At 50.1% G+C, this 21,763-nt stretch overlaps 1 protein-coding gene across 4 annotated transcripts in view; it reads right to left on the reverse strand.

Moving 5' to 3' along the window:
• SYTL3 (synaptotagmin like 3) overlaps positions 1 to 21,763 on the reverse strand; it is a 79,326-nt gene that overhangs the window by 14,558 nt on the left and 43,005 nt on the right. For all 4 annotated transcript variants that reach the window (XM_048225923.2, XM_026505147.4, XM_057310914.1 and 1 more), the window contains 5 exons: positions 20,783 to 20,834; positions 19,306 to 19,375; positions 17,526 to 17,604; positions 13,670 to 13,794; positions 7,121 to 7,255 (listed from right to left, as the gene is read on the reverse strand). In XM_048225923.2, coding sequence (XP_048081880.1) covers positions 7,121 to 7,255; positions 13,670 to 13,794; positions 17,526 to 17,604; positions 19,306 to 19,375; positions 20,783 to 20,834 — 461 coding nt within the window. The remainder of the gene's footprint in view (positions 1 to 7,120; positions 7,256 to 13,669; positions 13,795 to 17,525; positions 17,605 to 19,305; positions 19,376 to 20,782; positions 20,835 to 21,763) is intronic.

The raw sequence follows: 21,763 nt of genomic DNA on the forward strand, positions 1-21,763 counted from the left end.
GGCTGGATTCCAATGAGGGTCCTGCCACTCCTGAGCGGTGTCAAAGTCTAACTGGAAAAATAAGTACTAGACTCATGGGGCTACGGTAAGAAGTAACTGGAATTAAAATGTGTAAAGTACGTTGTCAAAGGCAACAATAAATCCTGTTCCCATTTCTATGGGTATTTAAGTGAAAACCAGAACTGCCACCAGCAGGTAGGGCACTGTGGGCTCAGGTGAGGCCGGTAAGTGGAACGCCCGTGCCTAAAAAGACAAACCAACCGCGGCAGCACGGTCAGCCATGCCGACCTATGTGCCCCGTTTCCAGGCAAAGATCTCAGTGCTGACTGTACAAATAGGGAAGCCTGAATGATTTCCCCTTCTAATTCCCAGCGAGACCCTCCACCACCGGAAAACATCTGGGAAGAAACGAAGAAAGTCTGGGGCTTTCTGTCTCACTACAGGGAGAGCAAAACCCAATCCAACCCAACCAACAACTCATCAGAATTAACTATCGGCAGCCACGGGGCTCAGAAGCCAAGGGCTGAGTTAACTCATGCCAAGAACACAACCAGCTTCACCGCGCCCAGTCACCGGCTCAAACCATGGCACCTGCCAACACCCACACACGATTCGAGAGGAAAACAGTCTTTACATTGCACACAAAGGCAAGGAGCGGTACGACAGGAACCAGTGAGGCGCACACACGTGCAGGAGGAACGGTCGGGATGCTCGGCAGAAGGCGTGCATTGCTTGCAAGCAGAATGGGGGCGCGAATGCAGGGGCTCAAAAGTCCCAAGGAGTAAAATGGCATTCGTCCCGGGACCTCACTTCGGCCCATGTCAGATGAAGCTGAATTGCAGCAACTTCTCTGCCAAGAGCAAACAGAAAACGGAATTAAGTCACAAACAGTTTCAAGGCGTCGCAGAGCTCCCAGGAAGCCAGGACGGAGGGGCTGAGCTGCTGGAGGGAGGAGCACAGTGCCACGAGCCTGGCACTCTGGGCCGTGTCTCCCTCTGAGGGCTTTGTCCCTCTGCGAGCAGACAGAGCTGGAAGACGGAGGAGTGAAGCTGAACGCAGCGGCCCTGGGGCTCAGAAGCCAAGGGCTGGGAGACAAAAACTGGTGTCTGGGGCTCTGACGGCAGGCAGACCTGAACAGCCAAGTTCACCGAGCAAGTGGAAATGCACCGAAGTGGGAGAGACACTAGATGCTTCTTTTCCCTTCAAGGGATTTGCTGATTTATTTGAAAGTTCTCACTGAGCAGCTTAAAAACGCTTTCCAAAAAGTTCTTACTGGAGAAGCCCACCACAGAGGAGGGGCTCGGTGACCTCCAGACTTTCAGTGGGGACCCCCACCCAGCTTCCTTCCCAGGAGTAAGAGTCCACTGGAATGGGGTGGTGCTCTCAAAGCCTGACACCCAGCTTTGAACGAGCTCAACACCAGATGGGTAAAGACTGTTTACCTTCACTCGAGCTGTCTGCTGGAAGCAAGAGAACATTCTCTCTGAAGGAGGGTCACGCCCAGCGCTCCGTTTCCCTGGAAGCTGCAAGAGCACAGGGCTCTGCACGTTCCTGCCCTTACTGTTTCTCCAGCACCCAGCTCAGTGCCTGGCTCAGGGTAGATCCCCAGTAAATATTTACGAAGGGAATAGAGAAAGCACTTGAAGTACTTTGATTTAGAAGTGCTTTTTGTAAATATTATGGCATGATGGGGTACGCAGTCTTGTGCTTGAAGGAGCCGCAGAACTGAAGTGAGAAGACTCACTCGGTGGTCGTCCTAATCTTCTAGAACTTCCTTAAGTCATTTAACTGCAGGTTCCAGAGGAAAACTATTTTTAAATAAAACTACATGTAGGCACATAATAAAACTGCTGAAAAATCAAGACAAAGATGAAAAACCGTAAAGGCAGAGGAAGAAAAGATACACTCTCTTTAATGGAGGAAACAATAAGGGCAGGAGAGGATGGGCGCCCAGGTATCGCTCAGGTGTCCGGCTGCTTCTGTTGAGGAGGGAAAGGAAAAAAGGCCGGGAACAGACCCAGCAAGGTTAATTTTGGTATCAGAAGGATTAGGAAATTCTGAGCTGATTGCTGTTTTTTTTTTTTTTGAAAAGTAAAAAGGGATGTTTATTTGTTGAAAATGAGAAAGAGGAACAGGATAGGAGATCTGAATGAGTTTTGAAAGAACTGGAGGAGGTGTGAAATGGTTGTTCTGAGAGCAGGAAACTGAGCTACCCAGAGAAACGCATCAGGCCCAGGACCGCTGGCCTGTAGGTGACAAAACGGGGCAGATCTGATCCCCTCACACGGGGCGTGAGGTCCACACTCCACAGTGGGGCGGGGAAGGTTGCCCCCGGCTCATCCAGCTGGGTGACCAGCGTTATAATGCATCCAGAAAGCATTAGAATTACTCATCCTTCACTTCATAAGTACATTAGCAGAGCTCGAAGCAGGTTGGGATCCACCCAAAAGTGGCACAGAGAATCAGAAGTCGAGCTGGAAGAGGACCGAGGTGCCCAGCGGCCTGGGCCACCAGCTTACGGGAGCGTCTCTGAGTGACTCGGCCGCCGGGCCCGTGTAGCCAGGGAAAGTATAGCCTCGGATAATGAAAGGACGGCAGAGCACATCCTTTGGTCAACCGCATTCCCGAGATAATTTATGCCTCGACCACTGTTGCCTTGGGAAGGTTTTCTGGTTCTATGTTCTTTGTAGCCAGAACAGAATCTTGGAGCAAGCTGCAACTTTGAGCAGCCCATGGAGGCAACCCAGAAGTGCTGGCTCCGAAGAGCCACTAAGAACTCCACCTGACTTTCACTCGAGCCGTTGGGGCTGCCCGAGTGTGAAAGAAAAGTACATCGGAGCAAAAGCAAAGGAGAACCAGATCAGGCCGGCAGGGCGCATTCCGCGACTTTCTCCGAAGGGCACAAGTGAGCTACTGTAACCACAAGCAAGCCTCGCTGCCCTTTCCTTTCACAAAGGCAGGAAGCAAGGGGTCAGCGGAAACCACAGCTACAGCTGACCCTTGAACACCATGGGTTTGACTATGCAGAATTTTCCAGTAACCACAGTACAGTACTCCAGACGTGTTTTCTCTTATGATTTTCTGAACATTTCCTTTTCTCTAGCTTACTTTTTGTAAGAATACAGCACGTTATACATATAACATTAAAGATGTGTTAATTGACTGTAAGTGTTATCAGTAAGGCTTCTGGTCAACAGTAGGCTGAGTTAAGTTTTGGGGGAGTTGGAAGTTATTCACGAATTTTTGATGGCACAAGGGGTCAGTGCCCCTAAACTTTACATCGTTCAAGAGTCAACTGTGTTCTTAAAAAAAAAAAAAAAGTCCTGCTCACCAAGAGCACACCGAGAGCATTACTGCAGAGCGGTCAAGATGGTGGCCATGGAGCCAGACAGGCTTTCATTCGGCTCTGGGTCCTGACACTTAGTGGCTGTAGGATCTTGAGCAATATTCTTACCCACTGTAAACTCAGTTTCCTCATCTGTAAAATGGGGATCTATTTCATAAGAGTGGGATGAGGCTCAGTTATTTAATGCATGTAGAGACTCAGAACTGTCCCCATGCAAAGCATAGGACATTCATTACCATTTGGAAAATGCCACACAATGTGGCTGTCCTTCATAAGGATACCTCTGGTTAAATAAGTAATTATAAAATGAACACCCATGTGCCCAGCACTCAGCTGGAGTAAAACAACAGAACCAAGACCTGAGAAGTGCCCTGGGCCCCACCCTCCTGTCCAATCCCCTCTCATTCTTGTCCCTGAGTACCTGCTGTTTCAAAGTTTCCTATTAATCATCCTTGTTTTTCTTTATGGTTTTACTACATATGTATATATCCCCCAAACAATATATTGGTTAGTTTCACCTGATTTTGGAATTTATATAATTAGAATTCCCACTGTTTTTTAAATTCATCACGTGGTCAGGTGTGGTTTGAGCTCATTCATGGTCATTCCCAAACAGTATTCCATTGGATGAACAGGCCATAATATAATCATCCTTTTTTATTCTGTTCTTAAATAAAAATACATTAATATGGATAGCTAAAAACAACACTCTTTAAAAAAATCAGTGGAGCCAGACAAATTCAGAAATATTAATGGGAAAACGAAGGATTTCCACACACGCCTCTGGGTGACGGACCGCGAACGTCTTGAGCCGGTCTCTATTTAGAAGTGACCGAAATGCCACGAGAACGTCCCACATATCAAATTTATGTTCAAAGAAAACACCCGGGGGCGTTGGATTTTTTTACTTCTTTGATTAAAAATCTGCTCTCTCCCAAACTTCTGCCAACCTCCATATCTAGGGAGTTCCGACATGCACTTCATGTGGTCCCTCCCGCCAAACACAGCACCTTCTGGCAGGAAAAATGTAAACTGCATGAAAACACTGATATAAATGCATTCCTTTTTAGAATTTTTTAAAAACAGAAGTATAAACAAAATTAAAAACCAGACAGGAACTCTGGTAGGAATTTTTCTCCCATAGGAAGTCTAAAAAATTAATGTATTTCTTCACACTACCAAGTTCTACTTCTGATTGGATTTTCCTTATTTTTTTCTTTTGTAAAGCAAATTGTTTCCTCCCAAAACATTACATGTTTATGAAAAAAATACAGAAAATACAGGTGAGCCCCCAGAAAAATTTTAAGAGAAAAGCATATCCCCATTATTCCGGGGTCAAATTTTGGTATAATCCTTTCACTTGTTTTGCAAGGTCTATCGTAGAACCATTTTGTTTTCATAAATACGTGCTACTATAATACTATTTTGTAACCTTATCTTTTCATTTACTGAGGTGTATTTTCTCTATTAATATTCTTCAACATTTTTCACAGCTACAAAGTATTCCTCTGAAGAAATGCACCAGTTTATAAGAATGCCTGCACCCTTGCCAACACTGGCCCGAATCACTTCTAAAATGTGCTAAGATGACCCCCAAAATAGCACTTGCTTTCATTTTGCACTGATTTAATACCTGGGAGGCTGAGTGTTTCCCTACTTACTGCCCCTGTTTCTCTCCTTGTGTAATAAGTAGAGATGGAGTCAGCTTTACCCGCTCTCCCTCTTCTTAGAGAACAGCAGTGTCTGTCGGAAGAGCAGGCAACGTCTTGGGGCTCGAAGCAATCATCAGTATTTGCTTTGTGGGAGCTCCGTTTCCCCAAACACTGCTCCAGTCTCGAGGGAACAGGTGAGGATTCATCACGGAATAACTCAACCTCACGAGGATAACTTGAAGGGCGCAAATCAGGGCACCCCAGACAGAAGCCAGGGAGAAGGGAACCGGGTTGCAGGGGTAGGTTGAGAAGGACTTGCCCTAAGAAACAGAGCCTGGGTGTGAGGAACACACTCACCCGCTTCTCGTCACCGCAGCATCATTTCCCACCAGTCAAAAAGGTTTTCTAGGTGTGGGTCGGCCCCAGGCAAGTGCAGCTGAACCGGGGGGTGCGGCCAGGGAACCCACTCCCTTGGAGAGCTCACCAAATGCGGGGGCAGCACCGAGAGCCCTGGCTTTGACTCACACGGCTCCCGGGTGTTGAGTCAGAGCTCTGCGGTTTCTGTCCGCTTCGACCTCTGCGAACCAGCTTTCCCCATTTGTGAAATGGGGTAATAGTATCCAGCTGGCAAGATCATTGTGCAAATGATTGATGAGAAGCACCTGGCTCAGTGGTTTGCACACAGTGGGCTTTCAGTCAACAGTAGGTCCGGTAAGGAGGCACGCGGTGCTCCCTCCGTGCCAGGTGCAGCTGGGGCACCGCAATTACAGTAGGCGCTACACAACAGGGAACCCAACGACACAGCCGTGGAAGGCGAGGAGACCATGAGTAACAGAGAGAAGGGAAGGATGACGGCGGGCCGGGCAGGGCAGGGGGTGGGCTTCCCGGACCAGGTGGCTCTTGTTAGATTGCAGAGGCTGACCCAGTAGGTCTGGGGCGGGGCCAGGGATCCTGACTGCTGAGAAGTCCCAGGCGAAGCCAGTGCTGCGGGGTCCCACATTGTGAGGAGTGTGGGTGCAGAGCAGTGGCGCTGAGAGGGGCGGGGGCGCTCAGTGACCGGCGGGCTGGGGGGCCGCCAGCGTTCCGTGGACTGAGGCAAGGATGTTAGCCGTCCTTCAGCGCACAGTCTGGCCCGCTTCTGCCTCGACTTTTTAATGTTCCACCAGATATTCATGTAGTGGGGGGGGGGGGTTATCATTTTCTAAAGTGAGTGCCATTTTCCATAAACACACACCCGCCCCAATGCACAGAGAGGTGGAAGGGCTTGCTCTGGGTCACACTAGAGGAGCTGGAATGTGAACCAAGAAGGGGGTTTCTAGAAGCTGAGTTCTTAACCGCTCTAACACCACGGAATGAGGGCATTCTGATTCGCAGAACAACCCAGTGAACTAAAAAGAACAAGCTTGACACTCGTTTTCTTGATGACAGCTCTGAGGTTTGGGGTCGTTGTGCTTGTCTAAGATTGTTTAACAAGCACAGCTGGAGAACCCACGCTACCTGACTGCACGGCTTCCTACAGTCATCAGGAGGGGGGTTCTCGCCACAACACGCACGGAAAGGTCAGCAGAGCAGAACCCAGAAAAAGACCCACGCTTCCACAGTTTTCAACAAGGATACCAAAGTCAATGGGGGAAATGAGAGTCTTTTTTTAAGCAAATGGTGCCGGAATAACTGAGTATCCCCGTGGGAAAAGGAGCTCCAACCTACACCATTCACCACATCAAGGAGCGGGAGCACAGACCCACGCAGAAAAACGAAACTTTCATAAAGCTTCTAGAAGAAAACGGGAGGATGTCTTCATGACGTATGGGTAGACACGACCCAGAAATAATTGTAAGAGAAATATCTGATAAATTAGATGTCATTTAAGGTAAAAACTTCTCATCCAAAGATACCAGTATTTGTTATTAATGACTATCTCTGTGTATAAAAGAAAAACCCATCAGAGTATAGCCAGGAATCCCCAGCTCCCCGTGCAGGTAAAACATGACCTCCCAGTTCTGTTGTCCTGTTCCAGTTCATCCCACAAGACAACACTTCCCTCCTACCCTTGCTTCCCAACCCAACCCAACACCGTGCTGAAGCCACTCGTCACGTGTCCAGGGAATTAGATGAGACTCACGTGTCTCAAGCCTCCTGAGAATAAAGCGCTGGGCGTTGGCCCGGATGAGAGATCCTCTTGCTTCAAGACAGGGTTAGTAAGGCGTTTGGGACTCTCTTGATTGAGAGGTCTCAGAATATCCAGTGCGCTTGCCTTCTGGAAAAGGAAACACAGAATTAATGGGGTCTGCGTCCCGGTGTGACGTCCCAGTTGTTCAACTGTGGTAACCACAGCCAGCAAGCCTGCATCTATGACCTGCTGGCACTCATTTGCAAACTTCTGGGTGCTGAGTAAGAGCACACTTCTGTTTGGATAAATGCATCCACACACATACCCGCGGGGCCCCGGCAGGCACGGGCAAGCGCTGGGATATTCACAGGCAGCGCTGGGTGGATCCCTTACGCATTAATAAGTCTTAAAGAAGTGAAGTCCACATTTGAACCTTAATAATGATCCCTGCATTAAATCACACGAAATATACTATTTGGCCTATCAGCTTGAGCTCTAATGGGCTTATAGAAAAGGGAAAAATTAAAATATGTCTCAATTTTTTTTTAAAGATTTTATTTACTTATGTGACAGAGAGGACAGCCAGCGAGAGAGGGAACACAGCAGGGGAGTGGGAGAGGAAGAAGCAGGCTCCCAGCGGAGGAGCCCGATGTGGGACTCGATCTTGGAACGCCAGGATCACGCCCTGAGCCAAAGGCAGACGCTTAACGACTGCGCTACCCAGGCGTCCCTATGTCTCTTAATTTTATCAAAAATAATTTAATAGTCAGTACCTCTTCTATGATGTGCACAGCTGTGCTTTCCAATGCGGTAGTCACTAGTTACATGTGGCTATTTAAATTCAAATTCCCATTCACTGCCAGCAAATAAAATCAATGAATAACTCGTCTATTGCACTAGACACATTTCAAGGGCTCAGGAGCCACCTGGCGCAGTGGTTAGAAACTTCCCTTGGACGGTGGTCGCACAGGGCAACAAACACACTGCACAAGGCAGGAAACCTCTCCCTGGCTGAGCACCCGGAGTTTGTGAATCTTGACTTTGGGTTTTGATGCCGGGTTGGACGTGGAACTTGGAAATATAACATTTGCAGCATAGTTGTAATTTTCAGGAATGAAAGACTGAGAATATTGGCAAACAAGTGAAAGAAGTGATTAGCTCCAGATTACTCGTACGGTTTATGCTCTCGATCCCCAGAGAGCCAGCTCAGTTCCATCAGACGTTTGCTCAGCAACACTATCTTTGACCCACCACTCTAAGTCCTGGGGCGGAAAGGGGGGGTCAGAGGAGAAGGGGAAGGAGGAGAAGATGTATTGTCCACCCTCCAGGGGCTCGCCTAGCTGGTCGGAAATAGATACACCATTGAAATGGAGGCACAAGCCAGGTCAATGGGTAAGAGAGGGTGAGCTGATGAAGAAGGGGGTGATCTTCAGGGGAAGTATGACCTGAGTGGGAGGTTGAAGCCTGGCTGGAGAGAGACTCAAAGGTGAGGCATCGCGAGTGGAGGCCCATCATGAAGGTTAAGTATGGAGTACATCCCTACACCTGCTAGCGACCCATGCAACAGCAGAGACCCAAGAGGCCAGATGGATTCTTGACATGTCAGGCTGTCCAGAGAACAGGTGGCTTGGGGACACCAAAGAGTGGGTCCAGGGGAGGAGGGAGCGGGCCAGAAAAGTTGCAGGTCCAAAGCGGGGATTTCAGGGATGAAGGATGTTCAAAGAGGAGAAAAGAGTATGAGAAAAGACTCAACTAAAATGAAAGAAATGCAGATTTTTAAAAATTGCCTATCAAAATTAGCATATATTAAAAGAGAAGGTGTAATACTTAGTGCCAGCAGGGGTGCTGAAAAACAGGCCAATCCACTTCTAATGGTCAGGTAAACGGAGTCAACCCCAGAGGAGGGCAGTTTGGCAGCATGAATTATAACCCCTAAAAAGTAGCTGTAAAAAATGACGATATATATGTTTGACGTGGAAGGAATTAAAATATAACGCTAGAGATTCTTAAGAAAGCGAATTACCAAAGCGGATGTGTGGCATGATGTCATTTTTAAAAAAGATTTATTTATTTATTTGAGAGAGAGTGTGAGCAGGAGGAGGGACAGAGGGAGAGAGAGAGTCCCAAGCAGACTCCCTGCTGAGTGCAGAGCCTCACGACCCTGAGATCATCACCTGAGCCAAAACCAAGAGTCGGATGCTTCACCGACTGAGCCACCCAGGTGCCCCACGATACCATTTTCATAAAGTGAGCGTTCACCTGTACTCCAAGTGACTGTCCTGGGTCAACGCTGTGCTTGCTTTTTCTTCCCCTCCTTCTCCTTGTGTTTTCTAAACTCTCATTAGTGCATAGGCATGGGTTTTATTATGTATAAAAGCAATAAAATCATTTTTGTAATTAAAGAATGGAATTCCGGTCAACTGTCAAAGGCAACAAAGTCACTGACAAGGATGATGTTCAAATTGGTCACCTCTCTCTTCAATCAGGGGTGCCTGGGAGGTGCCCTAGGGAACAGTGTCACACTGGCATGGGGAATGGACTGCACGGAAGCTAGGAGTGAACAGGAGGGAGGGCAAAGCAGGGCAAGTGCAGGGACAGCAAGAGCAGAGGACGTTTTCATGGATTTGGGCCGTGACGAAGAAATGGAAGAACAGCTTGAAGGGAATCCTGCAAAAGATGCTGCTTTCATTTTTTAAGGTGGGGAAGATCGGGGCATACTTGCAGGTTGAGGAGAAACAGAGATGGGAAAAGCGTCGAGCTGATGGAGCAAGGTCCCAGGGGGAGCGAGGAGGATGGACCCAGCGCCTGGGAAGGAACATCCATTTCTGAGTCAGGAGGAGAGGATGACTAACGATCCAGAGAAATGCCAAGTGGGAGGAAGTAGTCCCAGTGGGAGGAAGTGAGAGGAAGTAGGAGGGCTCTCCCACCGCAAGGCCTCCACCCTCTGAGCACATCAGGGGACGGACTTGGAGAATGTGGACAGAAACAGCAAGCAAGGCAGCCATCAGACCAGGACAGAAAGAATAAAATGAGCTCAATACTAACAAAGCTTTGTGAACCTTAGGTGTTCATACATGATCACTTAATTCCATTTTCTTTAAGGCAACATAGCTTCTAAATAAAAAAAAAAACCTGATGACAGAAAGTTCTGAAAAGGAACAAAGAGAACTATCTTTATAACAGTGATCACATGGCATGGCGAATTCATAGCCAGTGATGCCTGTGCTTCTAAATATGTTAGGATTCTGGAAAACCTTGAATGAAGCCTAAGTGCAAATACATGTATTTTGAAATTATTAGAAAAGCCAACACTATTCTGAGGAACATGCCTATTTTGACTAAGGGATCAACCTGAAATGTCGCGTTCAACCCTTCCCCAGTAAATTCTAAAGGACCTGGATGACTTTGTCACGTCCGTGCCATTAAAGGGCATCAGGATTCAAAGAGCAGCTTATCGACCTTGTGGAGACAGGCTTTTTTTTCTTTCCCTGTGATTTTTAATGTATTTCAATAACCATCTAGTTCGGCCAGATTGCAGAGAAAAACGATGGCCCCGAATGGGGTCTACTCTGCACAGAGTTAATAAGTTGAATATTCGCTGCTGAAAGATCAATAAACATTAGGCTTCATTTGATCAAATTATGGATGCCCTGGAACCACACAATCTGTGCGTTTGGGATTCTTTTTTGCTGATCTTAGGTAAGAGAAGGGAGAGCAGCCGCGGCCACGCTGAGACGGCAGGTGCAGTGTCAGAAAAACCCCGGGGCCGCGCTCGGCCAGCAGGACACGCTCTGGGCACCGTCGAATCCCAGCTGAGAGGGAGGCTGCGTCTCCTGGGACCAACCGGGGGGTCCACCGCCCTCAAGTCTGAGGACCAAGTGTTTTCACACTTGAACCCCACGCTGCTGCCTCCCTTCTCCTCTGACTGCTCAGCCCTTGAGTGTGGGCGGCAGGTGGGGAGAGAGAAGGTGTGCGGGAGCGCCACGCCCGGGCCGGTGGTTTCCTCAGATTTCAGACCTACGTGGGAAAACTTCACATAAAGGGGCATAGAATGAAAGGAAGGTTTCTTCCCCGCCTGCGTCCTTGTTCCCTCTCCTCAGAGGCAGCCCCTCCCTCCTGCTTCTTGTGTTTCCTTCCTGGTTAACAGGTGTGTGTCTCACGGCCCGTACAGATCCGCCGCACATCCGGAAGATGCACGGGCGCTCTCCAAGGACAGGTAAGAGAAGTCACCTCGCAAAAGAGCCCCGGCCCAGATGTGGACGGGAGGGTCTTTACAGGACATTTTCAGAACGCGCCGCTCACACCTAATGGTCCTGAGCTTTCTTGGTTACCAGCCCAGAGTCACCACACGGTCTTAAGAAAGCTGGCTACTCTCTCTGTGCCTCAGCGTAGCCACCTGCAAAGTGGGCACTGATGTCCCCTCCTCCCAAAGGGCACCACGTCGTGTGCTTGATGTTGGCAAAATGCCCCCGAGTGCTGCAGTGGAAATGTGTGATTTTTATGAGCTCGCCAGCTAGGGCATGCGTAATTGCAGTCTGACAAACATCCTATTTAAAGATGTACTCTTTATATTTCAACCCCGTAATTATTTAGCATTTATAGAGCAGGCCATGATTGCTGAGGACTTTATAAACATGTGGCTAAATTGCTCCTTAAAACAGCCATATCCTCAAGTAAGGTAGGGAGAGAGGATGCCTGCAAAAGTAGAAAGCACGTCCTGCCAAGAGCACGGCAGCGAACTGGACACGCGTGGCGAAGTGTCTGCAGGATGGGGCTCTCTGGCCATGGCCGTCACTGGTCTTCCTCGCTTCTACCCTCAAGCTGCCTGGTCCCATCAGACAGCCTTGCAATTACCCAGCAGGCCAACAACAGTGCCTGGTAACCTTAGTGAGGGGGTGTGTGTATACATATACGTGTATATATATATTTATGAAATATGACGGTCACCCTCTGGCTAGAGCTTGGGCTCTAGATCTTTACCATGGCAGTAACAATACCGATCTCAGTACTTTTGCAAGAATTAAATGTGACTGGTATGTAACAACACGGCCGTGCACGCCGAACACAGTATCTCCTGAAAGCCTGCTAACGTCTCCTCCATCTGTTGACTCAGGGACGGTGGCTGGGATGGCATTTGTGCAGACCCCACGGGGACGAACACTTGTTTGCATCTGGGAGTTCCAAAGGCCTTCCGGATACATCTCACATGCTCTAGATGCCTTCTCCTAAATCTAGGGAGGTCCCGGGGCGGCCGCAGCATCACCTGCTCTCCCAACCACTCCTCAAACTCATCGGAGACTCTGCATCTCACACCGGCCCCAGAGCTCTGCATTTTAACAACATTCCCAAGTGACTCACACACACATTAAACTCGAGAACAGCTGCTCCAGAGTTCAGCCTCCAAACCAAGACCGCCCACCACTTTCTGGTTATGTAACCCCGGCCATGTGACATAATCACGCTAAGCCTCAGTTTCCCTAAATGCAAAACAGGGCCAAATGCAATGCATGGTTCACGGGGGTGGCGTGAGGATAAAATGAAATGATCCAGGGAAAGTCTTGAGTGGAGTCTGGCACAGAGTAAGAAAGACTGGCAATTGAGATAGTATATTTAGATGGCTTAGGTAGCAATTTAGATACTGTATTATCTCGGGCGATCTTTACCAGCAGCCTGCGCCTTGGGCAGAACGAGTATTATCATCATTTCGCCAAGAGCGGATCAAGGCTCCAGTTCATGGGACAGGCCCAAGGTAAAGGGTCACAGATGGAGGCAGAATCTGAAACCTCCAGATTGTGTGGGGAAGTTCCAGCAGGAGGGTGGGGCTAACCTGGGGACATCCTGAGGGGCGCTCCCAGCTGCAGTGAAGGGGCACCTGTTCTGTCTGGCCAACCAGAGTGGTCCTACTGACCCTGTCGACAGCCAGGTGGTGGCACCTGCCCTAGCCAGGTCACCTCGGCTAGACCAGAACCCAGTGTCCTGATTCTAAAATCACTTTCTCTCCTGCTTCAGACTTGGTTGATCCTGGTGGAAAGCCAGAGAAATTATTTCCTTAAAAGCCTTTATTAGGTGCGCTCGCTCGTGGTTGAGATAGCTGGAGCGCCCCCTCGTGATTGCCCGTGGTCACGCAGCATCTATGTTTGTAGTGGTTTCCATCAGAGACCAGGACGGATTTTAACTGGAGGTTGTTGGAAGTAGGACCACCTCTTGACCCTCCATGAGGGTCTTTGACCGCAGGAATCACCTGGCCCATCTCGGCCCTGCAGGTGGGCCCTTGCCTTTGGGGTGGCCTTGAAGCCAGCAGGGAGCTCCAGTGGCCACCCAGAAGCCCCAGGGGCTCGGGATTAGGCTGAAGTTTTCTTTTCCCTGCTCTCAACTGTTTTCCAAATCCACCCTGAAATTTGACTGTCAGTTGGCCTGGCTTTCCCAATAGAGAGGCGTTTATAATTATGCGGGTTTTTTCAGACTGCTTAATGTGGTGCTATCAAATAAGAGGAAAACTAAATCTATAGAGGAAATGGGCTAGAAGTAGCTCTCATGACGGCCGGTGGCCTGGGGGAATACCCTGGTGGTGACGTTGATGGCAGTGTCAGACTGGCTCCTCCTCTCCGTCCGGCTAGCACACTGCCTGGGACCCGTGGCTAGGAGTTGCTTGTCAGAGGTCATGTCATTCTGGGACTTGGAAAGCTCTAGAAAACAAATACAACGGATGACAGGTGGGAGCACACAGCTTTGACAGTCTCGTGGGGCCCTCCTCTGGGATTCCCTGCAACCACACCCCGAGAAGCCCCCAAGGTCTCCCGAGGCTAGGCTTGCAGCATGGGGAGGATGGCACATCCAGCCCCCAGCTCTGGGGCCAGGGCGAGCGTCTCCAGACACCACATGCTGACGCGGGCCACACCGCACCACGCACAGGACAGGGGAGCTGGATTCCCAAAAGGTGACTCTGTGGCCCCATGCTTCTGTGGGCAGAGCCGCTGTCAGGACGGGAGTGAGAGGGCGGGAGTGACAGGGAGGTCTTCTGGCCAAGTTACTCTGCACCCTGGACCACACACCGTGAGCACCCGGTTGTCTAAGCACAAAAAGGGCAGCCTAGCCACACAGCCAACTTTTTAGGGGTGGCTTCCAAAGACTTATAACTAAATACCATCTCTCGGGACCCTTTGAAGACAGGTGGAAGTAACTTCAGGATACCCCTACAGTTATTTTAATAGGCAAACCCTGGATATACAACTTTTTTTTGCAGAGTAATAGTGGTCGAGAATACAGGTGAATAAAGTGAGGAGGAAGGAACCCACGCACAGAAGGGAGCAGAACACTCAGTGACGCTCTTGTCTTCCAAAAACGTCTTCCCTTTTCCATGGGGTCCTTGTCTCTCTCAAAGACGACCTCGAAACTATCTTTAGACCAGCGCTTTCCAACAGATAATAATATGGCTCATGTATGCCCTTTCAAGTTTTCTAGTAGGCACATTTAAAAAAGAAACAGGTAAAATTGATTTTAACACTGTTTCATGTAACACAATATATCCAAAATATTGTTAAAACATATAATCAATATGAAAATTAATGAAATTTTTAATTGCGCAATGGACACACAACACTTCCTAGTTTCCGGGTCACATTATGAAATGATCACCCCACTAAGTCTAGGTACCATCCTTCCCCATGTAAGACTGTTTCAATATTACTGTTTTCCCTGTGCTGTACAATTAATGAAATTTTTAACTTCTTTTTTTTAACACGAAGTTTCCAGAATCTGGTGTGTATTTCACCCTTTTCGTTTGAAAGGCCGCATTTCCACAGCCACCTGCAGTCAGCACACAGGACAGCCTGGCTCGGGAGCAGCCCGTCTGCGGATCGGCTCCTGAGACGCTGCTTCTTAGGCATCCCCCGCACAGGCTGCCAGGGCGAACGTCAGCAGAGCGTCTCTCTTCTCTAGAGGAGAACCTCACTTGCCCCCCAGGACCCCACCAGGATGTGTGGGACCTCTCCTGTCTAAGAGCACTGCTGTCCACACTGCCCCCAGGTCTACCCTCCGGAAACCGTGGCACATCTTTCTGTGCCTGGAAGCTAGCAGGGTCCCAGCACACACCAGGCCCTCAAAGCTGACCGTGAACTTGAACTCCTCCTATAGCCAAACCCCAGCCCTGCTATGAAGGGTGGGGGAGCCCCAGGAGGTGAAGCCCCCTTGGGGGACGGTGTCCTCCCCCTGCCATCTGTGTGGCACTCGCTCCAAAGCCTGTGCCTTCATCTGGTCCCTTTATGCTCACAGACGAGGCGGCGGGGGGGGGGGGGGGGGGGGGCGGGGTGCCTCCCAAGCAATTCGGCATCTCACGATGGGGTTTGGAATGGCCATTACCGGGTGAAAAGGGAAAGTGACAGCAAACAGCACAGAAGGGCCCTGAAGCGAAGAAAATCAACGTTCTTACTTCCTCCTCCCCTTGGAAGGGGGGCCAGACTGCTGGAATCTCCTAGAAATGCGGCCGTAATAGAAAGGGCTGGAATTGGTCATTTCTTCCAACTGGATTGGCTTCCTTGGGCAACATCAGCTGCCAGAGGTTGTAGCCCTGGGGTGGCTCCCCACAGTCTTCAGGCCAAGGTCCCCTCCAGCCGTCCCCCCCAGACCCCAGGGGACACCAGAAGGCGGCTGTCCCCTGCACCACTTCTGCAGGAACCAGGCCACACAAAGGATCAAGAGGGCCATGAGCCTGGCAGCTCCGGACCTGAAGAAACATGAGTCAGCCCCACGCTGCTGCGCACCCTGAGGCAGGGACGGGACAAAGGGTGTGTAGTCTGTGTCCTTTCCCGAAGCTGCCGGAGCACCTGGGAGAGGTGCTGGCAGACCATCCCTCCCAGGGGCCCAGAAAGTTGGATTTTTCACCCTTGCCTCTGGGCTGAGGTTTCAGCATCCGTGAAGCACTAGAGCCTGAAGATGCAGGGAGGGGGCGCAGGTGAAGGGGTCCAATCAGTGTCCTGTGGCAGAGACGAGGTGCTGCTCTGCTCTTTTGAATCCCGCTCCCCCAGGGATCGCCCCGGCTGTCCACCTGGGTCTGCTGATTGAAACTGACGGCATCATCATAACAATCGAGGCATTAAACTGGCAAGTCTCAAACATGTGAGACTGTGGGCACGTAAGCTACCTAAGCGTACCCATGTGTGGGTCCCAGCATGTGTTGGAGGGCGAGTGTGACCTGGGACAAGATGAAACGTGTGTCCTGCCTCCCTGGCTGTCTGGCTGAGGGATTACCAGGTCAGAATTAACGCTGAGGCAGGATTCCAGAATACAGCGGTGGGAGGGGATTCACATAAGCCGCGTGGATTTAGGTAGAGGCTGTGCTTCTAGAAAGACGCTGAGAAGTTTCGACAAGAAGAGCGGCCACAGGAACCGAGCCAGCTGCTCAGAGTTCAGGCAGCTGTTAGGGCTGGAAACCCATGTCCAAGCCTGGTGCACACGGAGGGCGGCTGTCGTCCAAAAGGTCGGCAGACTAATGGGGTGACTTGGAACCTCCGAGCACCATTAGCAAGCAGGTGGCATGAAATTCGGCTGCTTCGTCCTTCTGAAGCAGAGGGGGACAGACTCTCTCAGGAAATGGTCACCGTTCTGCTTGTCTGAAAAGTGGTGCTTTGATTTCAGTTGTCACAATGCAGCTCAGAAGGGCTCGCGGGGAATACAGAGGGCGAATTAAAATCAAGGAATAAGACTGTCTCGAGGCCAAGGGAGAACACTGAGCCCATCCACATGCACCGGCTTGGGTAGAAGCCAAACAGAAGCACCGTGAAAGGGAGTGGGTGCTGAGACCCCTGACCCCACCTGGGACCTGCTCTGGGCACCGTCGCAGGCCTGCTCGAGGGCTATTCTCTGGGGTTTGCAGTTTAAGATTAACGGGCAAGAATATCTGAGCAGAAAGAACACTGAAAGAGGCAAGATTCTAAGCAGTGGTAGTTCCGGGTTCCTTAGGTCTGCAAATCACACGATCACTGCCCATTGAAGAAGATAAATTGACCAAGACGGAAGGAAGAACGGACAAGCAGTTCCATGCAAATGACAGACGCTGGGCCCTGCCTGGTCTGAAAGCTCCCAGATCTCAATGACGGCAGCCGTCCCACCCCACTGTCTTTGTGGGGCCTTGGGAGAGGCTGCGACGGCTGCCCGTACTGGCTGCCAGGTCCGCGCCGGTTCCTTCCCACCATGCGCTGAGCTCTGGCAGGTCTGGGCAGCAGTGGGGTAAACTGAGCCCGTCCAGTGAGCTAAAGGGTATCTCTTCCCCCAGGAAACCAGAGGCCTGCTCTGTGGGTGGAGGGATGAAGGGCCGGGGCTGTGGCTCTCCCCAGGAGCTGGAGACACAGATCCCCTTGGCCGGTGGGCTTGGCTGGCCTGGCTGGTGGTGGGGAGAACACACGGAGAGGCATCCACTTACTTTTCATGTGGGTGGTAACAGACAGAAACAAATTTTCCACGGATTTATTAAATCCTTTAAACTGACCAAGTTCCTGTAACTAAAACAGAGACAGAGGAGAAAGAATGAGAGTTACGTTTGAAGACTTGTGTCTGCCCCAGAAGCCTCCATGCTGCCAATCCCCAAACACGGCAGGTGTGAGCCGAGCGCGCGTGCTCCGGGTGTGTGCAGGTGTGTGTGTGCGTGCACGTCTGGAGGGGGAAGGGCACTATCCTCTCAGGTGGGAGGGACCTCTTACTCAGCTTCCTTCCTCTGAGGTTCGACACCCGCATTTCAGGAAGGGGCATCAGCAGGGGTGCTGACATGGTAACAACTCCCTCTTGGGAATAATGACCGACACTTCGCTGGCTCAGACTAGCTCAGGTAGACTCCTGCCTCCCTAACCAGTTCCTGTACGGCCCCGCCCCAACTCCATGCCGGGAGGGTGTCACCAGCAGAAGGCTCATGACACAGTGGCCAACAGCGGTACCAGGCTCAGAGCACGAGCCTGGAGCCAGAGTTCGTTCCACCCTCTAAGCAGGAGAGAGAAGAAAAAGGAAGCAAAATACAGAAAGGAGGTCACTTTCCACTTCAAGTCCCATCCTTCCATCCCTCCCCCCACCCCTCCATGCCTCCTTTCATCTGTCCATCCATCCCTCCCTCCCTCCATCCTTCCATCCATCCATTCCTCCATTTATCCACCCCTCCATCCCTCCATCCATCTATTCATCCCTCATTCATCTCACCCTCCCCCTCTCTGCCCACTCTTCTCTCCCTCTACCCCTCCATCCCTCCCTCCTTCTACCTCTCCCTCCCTCCCTCCCTCCCTCCCTCCCTCCCTCCCTCCATCCATCCAGGAAATATGTCCTGAGCACATCCGCGCTGGGACAACTTCAGAGGATTTAGAATCTCAAGGAGAATGTGGAGCAGAATTTTGAAGGTCATTCCAAACACATTCCACCATGTGTTTTCATGGCATGTTACAGTTTCCAAGTACTAGCACAGACATAATTTCATTAATTTCTCACACCAGCCATGGGAGGCAAGCCAGAGGAGTATAATTATATCCACCTCCCAAGTGGGGACCCAGGTAACTCCCCTAAGATGACACCACTAATTTCTGTGGCAGAAATGGTCCTGGTCTATTTCATGTTTGCATCTATAAATACTCAAAGGATACACACACACACACACACACACACATATACACACACATACCCCAGGCACCCCCACACCTATGAATCACACACCTGTGAATCAACCTGTATTTATTTCTCTTTATATCCCCAGAGACCCCCGACACACTGCAGCCTGTTCAGACCCCCACATTCAAGAGCACAGCGCCCAGAGAGGGAAGACAGCCAACAAAATGACCAGAGTAAAGTGGTAGGGATGTGGGGTGTAAGCGAGGATGTGGGGTACAGGTGAGCATACAGGTGCAGGTGGGGACAGAGTGCAGGTGAGGACGTGGGGCACAGGCAGGGATGTGGAGCACAGGTGAGGATGTGGGGTGCAGGTGGGGATGGGGTACAGATGAAGTGGGGGGCAGACAGGTGAGTCATTGTTAATGCACATGATCCCATGGCCCCCAAAGCATGGCGGGAGCACAGACACGGGGCACCCCGCACTTCGGGCCTCCCTTCTCTGCCCCCCTCCATGGCCTGCTGCAGCCACAGGTGGGTCCCTTTGCTCTGACTCCCTTCTACCTCTACTCGTCTCCCGCTTCCCCTTCCCCAGGGAGGCCCACAGAGCAACACCTTACCCTGTGAGAGCTGTGACTGCACTGGCTTTCGCTCAGAGGAGGTGGGGTAGGAGGAACCACCGAAATTTTGCTGCCAAGAAAAAATACAGGAATAAGAAACGGGTTATGAACGAGCCAACTGTTTGTCTTACGAATACACAGGACTCGCCATCATCCCATCGTTCAAGTTCTCCGAACTTTTTTTCCCCCTTTACTTCCTCACATTTTAGAGGAGGACCGGGCAGCCCTGTGTGATCTGCTCATCTAGGCAGGGCGTTATTTCCCGGCATCGGACACGGCAGATGAGCCCCCCGCTGCCCTGCCCTGCACCCCCGGCCCTGTGCCCCGGCCCTGCGCTCCCTGTGTGTCGTCTGTAGTAGCCCCGCTGCTCCGGAGCCCGGAGCCCAGACCAAACACATGTCCCCTGGGGATGTCCGCATTCTCTCAGCCGAAACCCACCCACGGAAGGGCCAAAACACGGTGGGGGCCAAAATCAAGCATGAGAAGAATCCGAAGTCGATGGGGGAGGGGCTCCTGGGGGGCTCAGTCTGTTGGGCTCAGGTCATGATCCCAGGGTCCTGGATTGAGCCCCCGTGTCGGGCTCCCTGCTCAGCGGGGAGTCTGCTTCTCCCTCTCCCTCTCCCCCATGCTCATGCCTGCTCACTCACTCTCTCTAAGTAAATAAAATCTTAAAAAGAAAAAAAAATGAAGTCTTAAGACTGGAAAATCTCCTAATGAACCCCCCCCAAATAGCTGGGTGGGGAGCTTTCAGTAATACTTTAATATATTTGGTGCAGTCGGGTGAGTGAATTGTTGCCGGCTTCAAGAGTGTTAGGTGTGTAGGATTTTGTAGCAAGAAGTTAGCATCTTGGGGTGCCTGGGTGGCTCAGTCAGTTAAGCGGCTGCCTTTGGCTCAGGTCATGACCCCAGACTCCTGGGATCGAGCCTGCATCGGGCTCCTTGCCCGGGAGGGAGGCTGCTTCTCCCTCTCCCCTGCTTCTGCTCTCTCACTCTCTCTCAAATAAATAAATAAATAAATAAATAAAATCTTAAAAAAGAAGAAGAAGAAGAAGTTAGCACCTCTCAGACCATTCCTCACTGCTGCCAATTTTATTCCACGGACGTCTGTGAGATGTCAGGCAGCGGGCATGACGTTGGAGATAGGAATCATTCATAAAAGCGAAATGCTTGGTTTAGAATTTCATTTAAAATGCCCTCAAAAATAGTATTTCATTTTCTTACCACATTTCAGGAGAACTTAGGAAGTAAAACCTTTACTGAGAAAATGCTCTGCTAGCTCCCCAGAAGGCTCTTCCTAAGAGTCTGGAAAAATCTCTGTTTCAATCTTTTCCAGGCACTTTATCATTAAAAAAAAAAAAAAAAAGTCACATTCCAGAGCAGCCACGTCTGAAAGTCAAGAGATCTAGAAGTTCTTTCAGCGCCCTTTGTTCCCCAGGCCTGGAGCGGCCAGGACGGTCTGCCCTCGCCCAGCGCTCACCTCAGCTGCTGATAAGATTGCAAGAGCTTAGCTCCAGCCGTCCCGTGTTTGCCTGGAAGAGATACCAGTAAAGGTCACTCATTAGTAAGAAGACAACCTTGGTGATGCAAACACAGGAAGCAATCAATTAAAATTATTTTTCTAATATCACTTGTTGCCATTGAAAAGTAAAAGGCCATCTTGGGGTGACAGAAGTGCTCTAAAGGTCACTGTGGTGATGGTCGCACCACTCTGTCAATTTGCTAAACATAATTAAATAATATGTTAAAAATATATGTTAAAAAAAACAAATGACGTGAATGTTCTATAAACTACATCCCACAGAAGTTGTTAAAAATGCACCCATAAACACACACACGCACGCACTTGCTGGGAACGACTGCTTTTATTAAGAATTGACGTAGGGTTAGATTTTCTAAATCTGGAAAATTTGAAAAGCAGTCCAAGCTTCCAAGCTTCCATTTGTCCTTTGGAAACATTTAATAATAGCATGACTATATTCCTTTAAACATTCCTTGTTATGGAGATTAAATTAATCTGTTAAAAAATGTAATCTACTTATTTCTAGTTATAGAGGCTAATAATTTCCTAAATAAGACTGCTTCTGACATAGTACTCTTTTTGTTTCAAGGCAAGGGGAGTTTTATGATGTATTAAGACCCCAAAAATAGAACGCTACATGTCCATAGTTGTGTGAACACGGTGTTTCCTGGCCCCGTGCACAGGAAGGGGTTAGTCTGCCCCACTGGGCACCGCACTGCCCAACCCCCAACCCCTGAACCACACCTGCCGTGCCCTCCGGCTCCTGTCCTGTGTGTGCAAAGGGTTTAATCCATTCCAAAGAAAGACTTACACATTCACATCATCTCCATAAGACAAGAAGCAGGGAGGGAGGACTTTGGGAGGGGCAAGGCAAGCGGCTCTGATATCAAGGCCCAAACCCTAAAGCCGGGAGGCAGCTGACCACCCCCCTCCAGCTGT

This window comes from Ursus arctos, unplaced genomic scaffold (genome assembly GCF_023065955.2).
Source record: "Ursus arctos isolate Adak ecotype North America unplaced genomic scaffold, UrsArc2.0 scaffold_13, whole genome shotgun sequence".
Classification (NCBI taxonomy): domain Eukaryota; kingdom Metazoa; phylum Chordata; class Mammalia; order Carnivora; family Ursidae; genus Ursus; species Ursus arctos.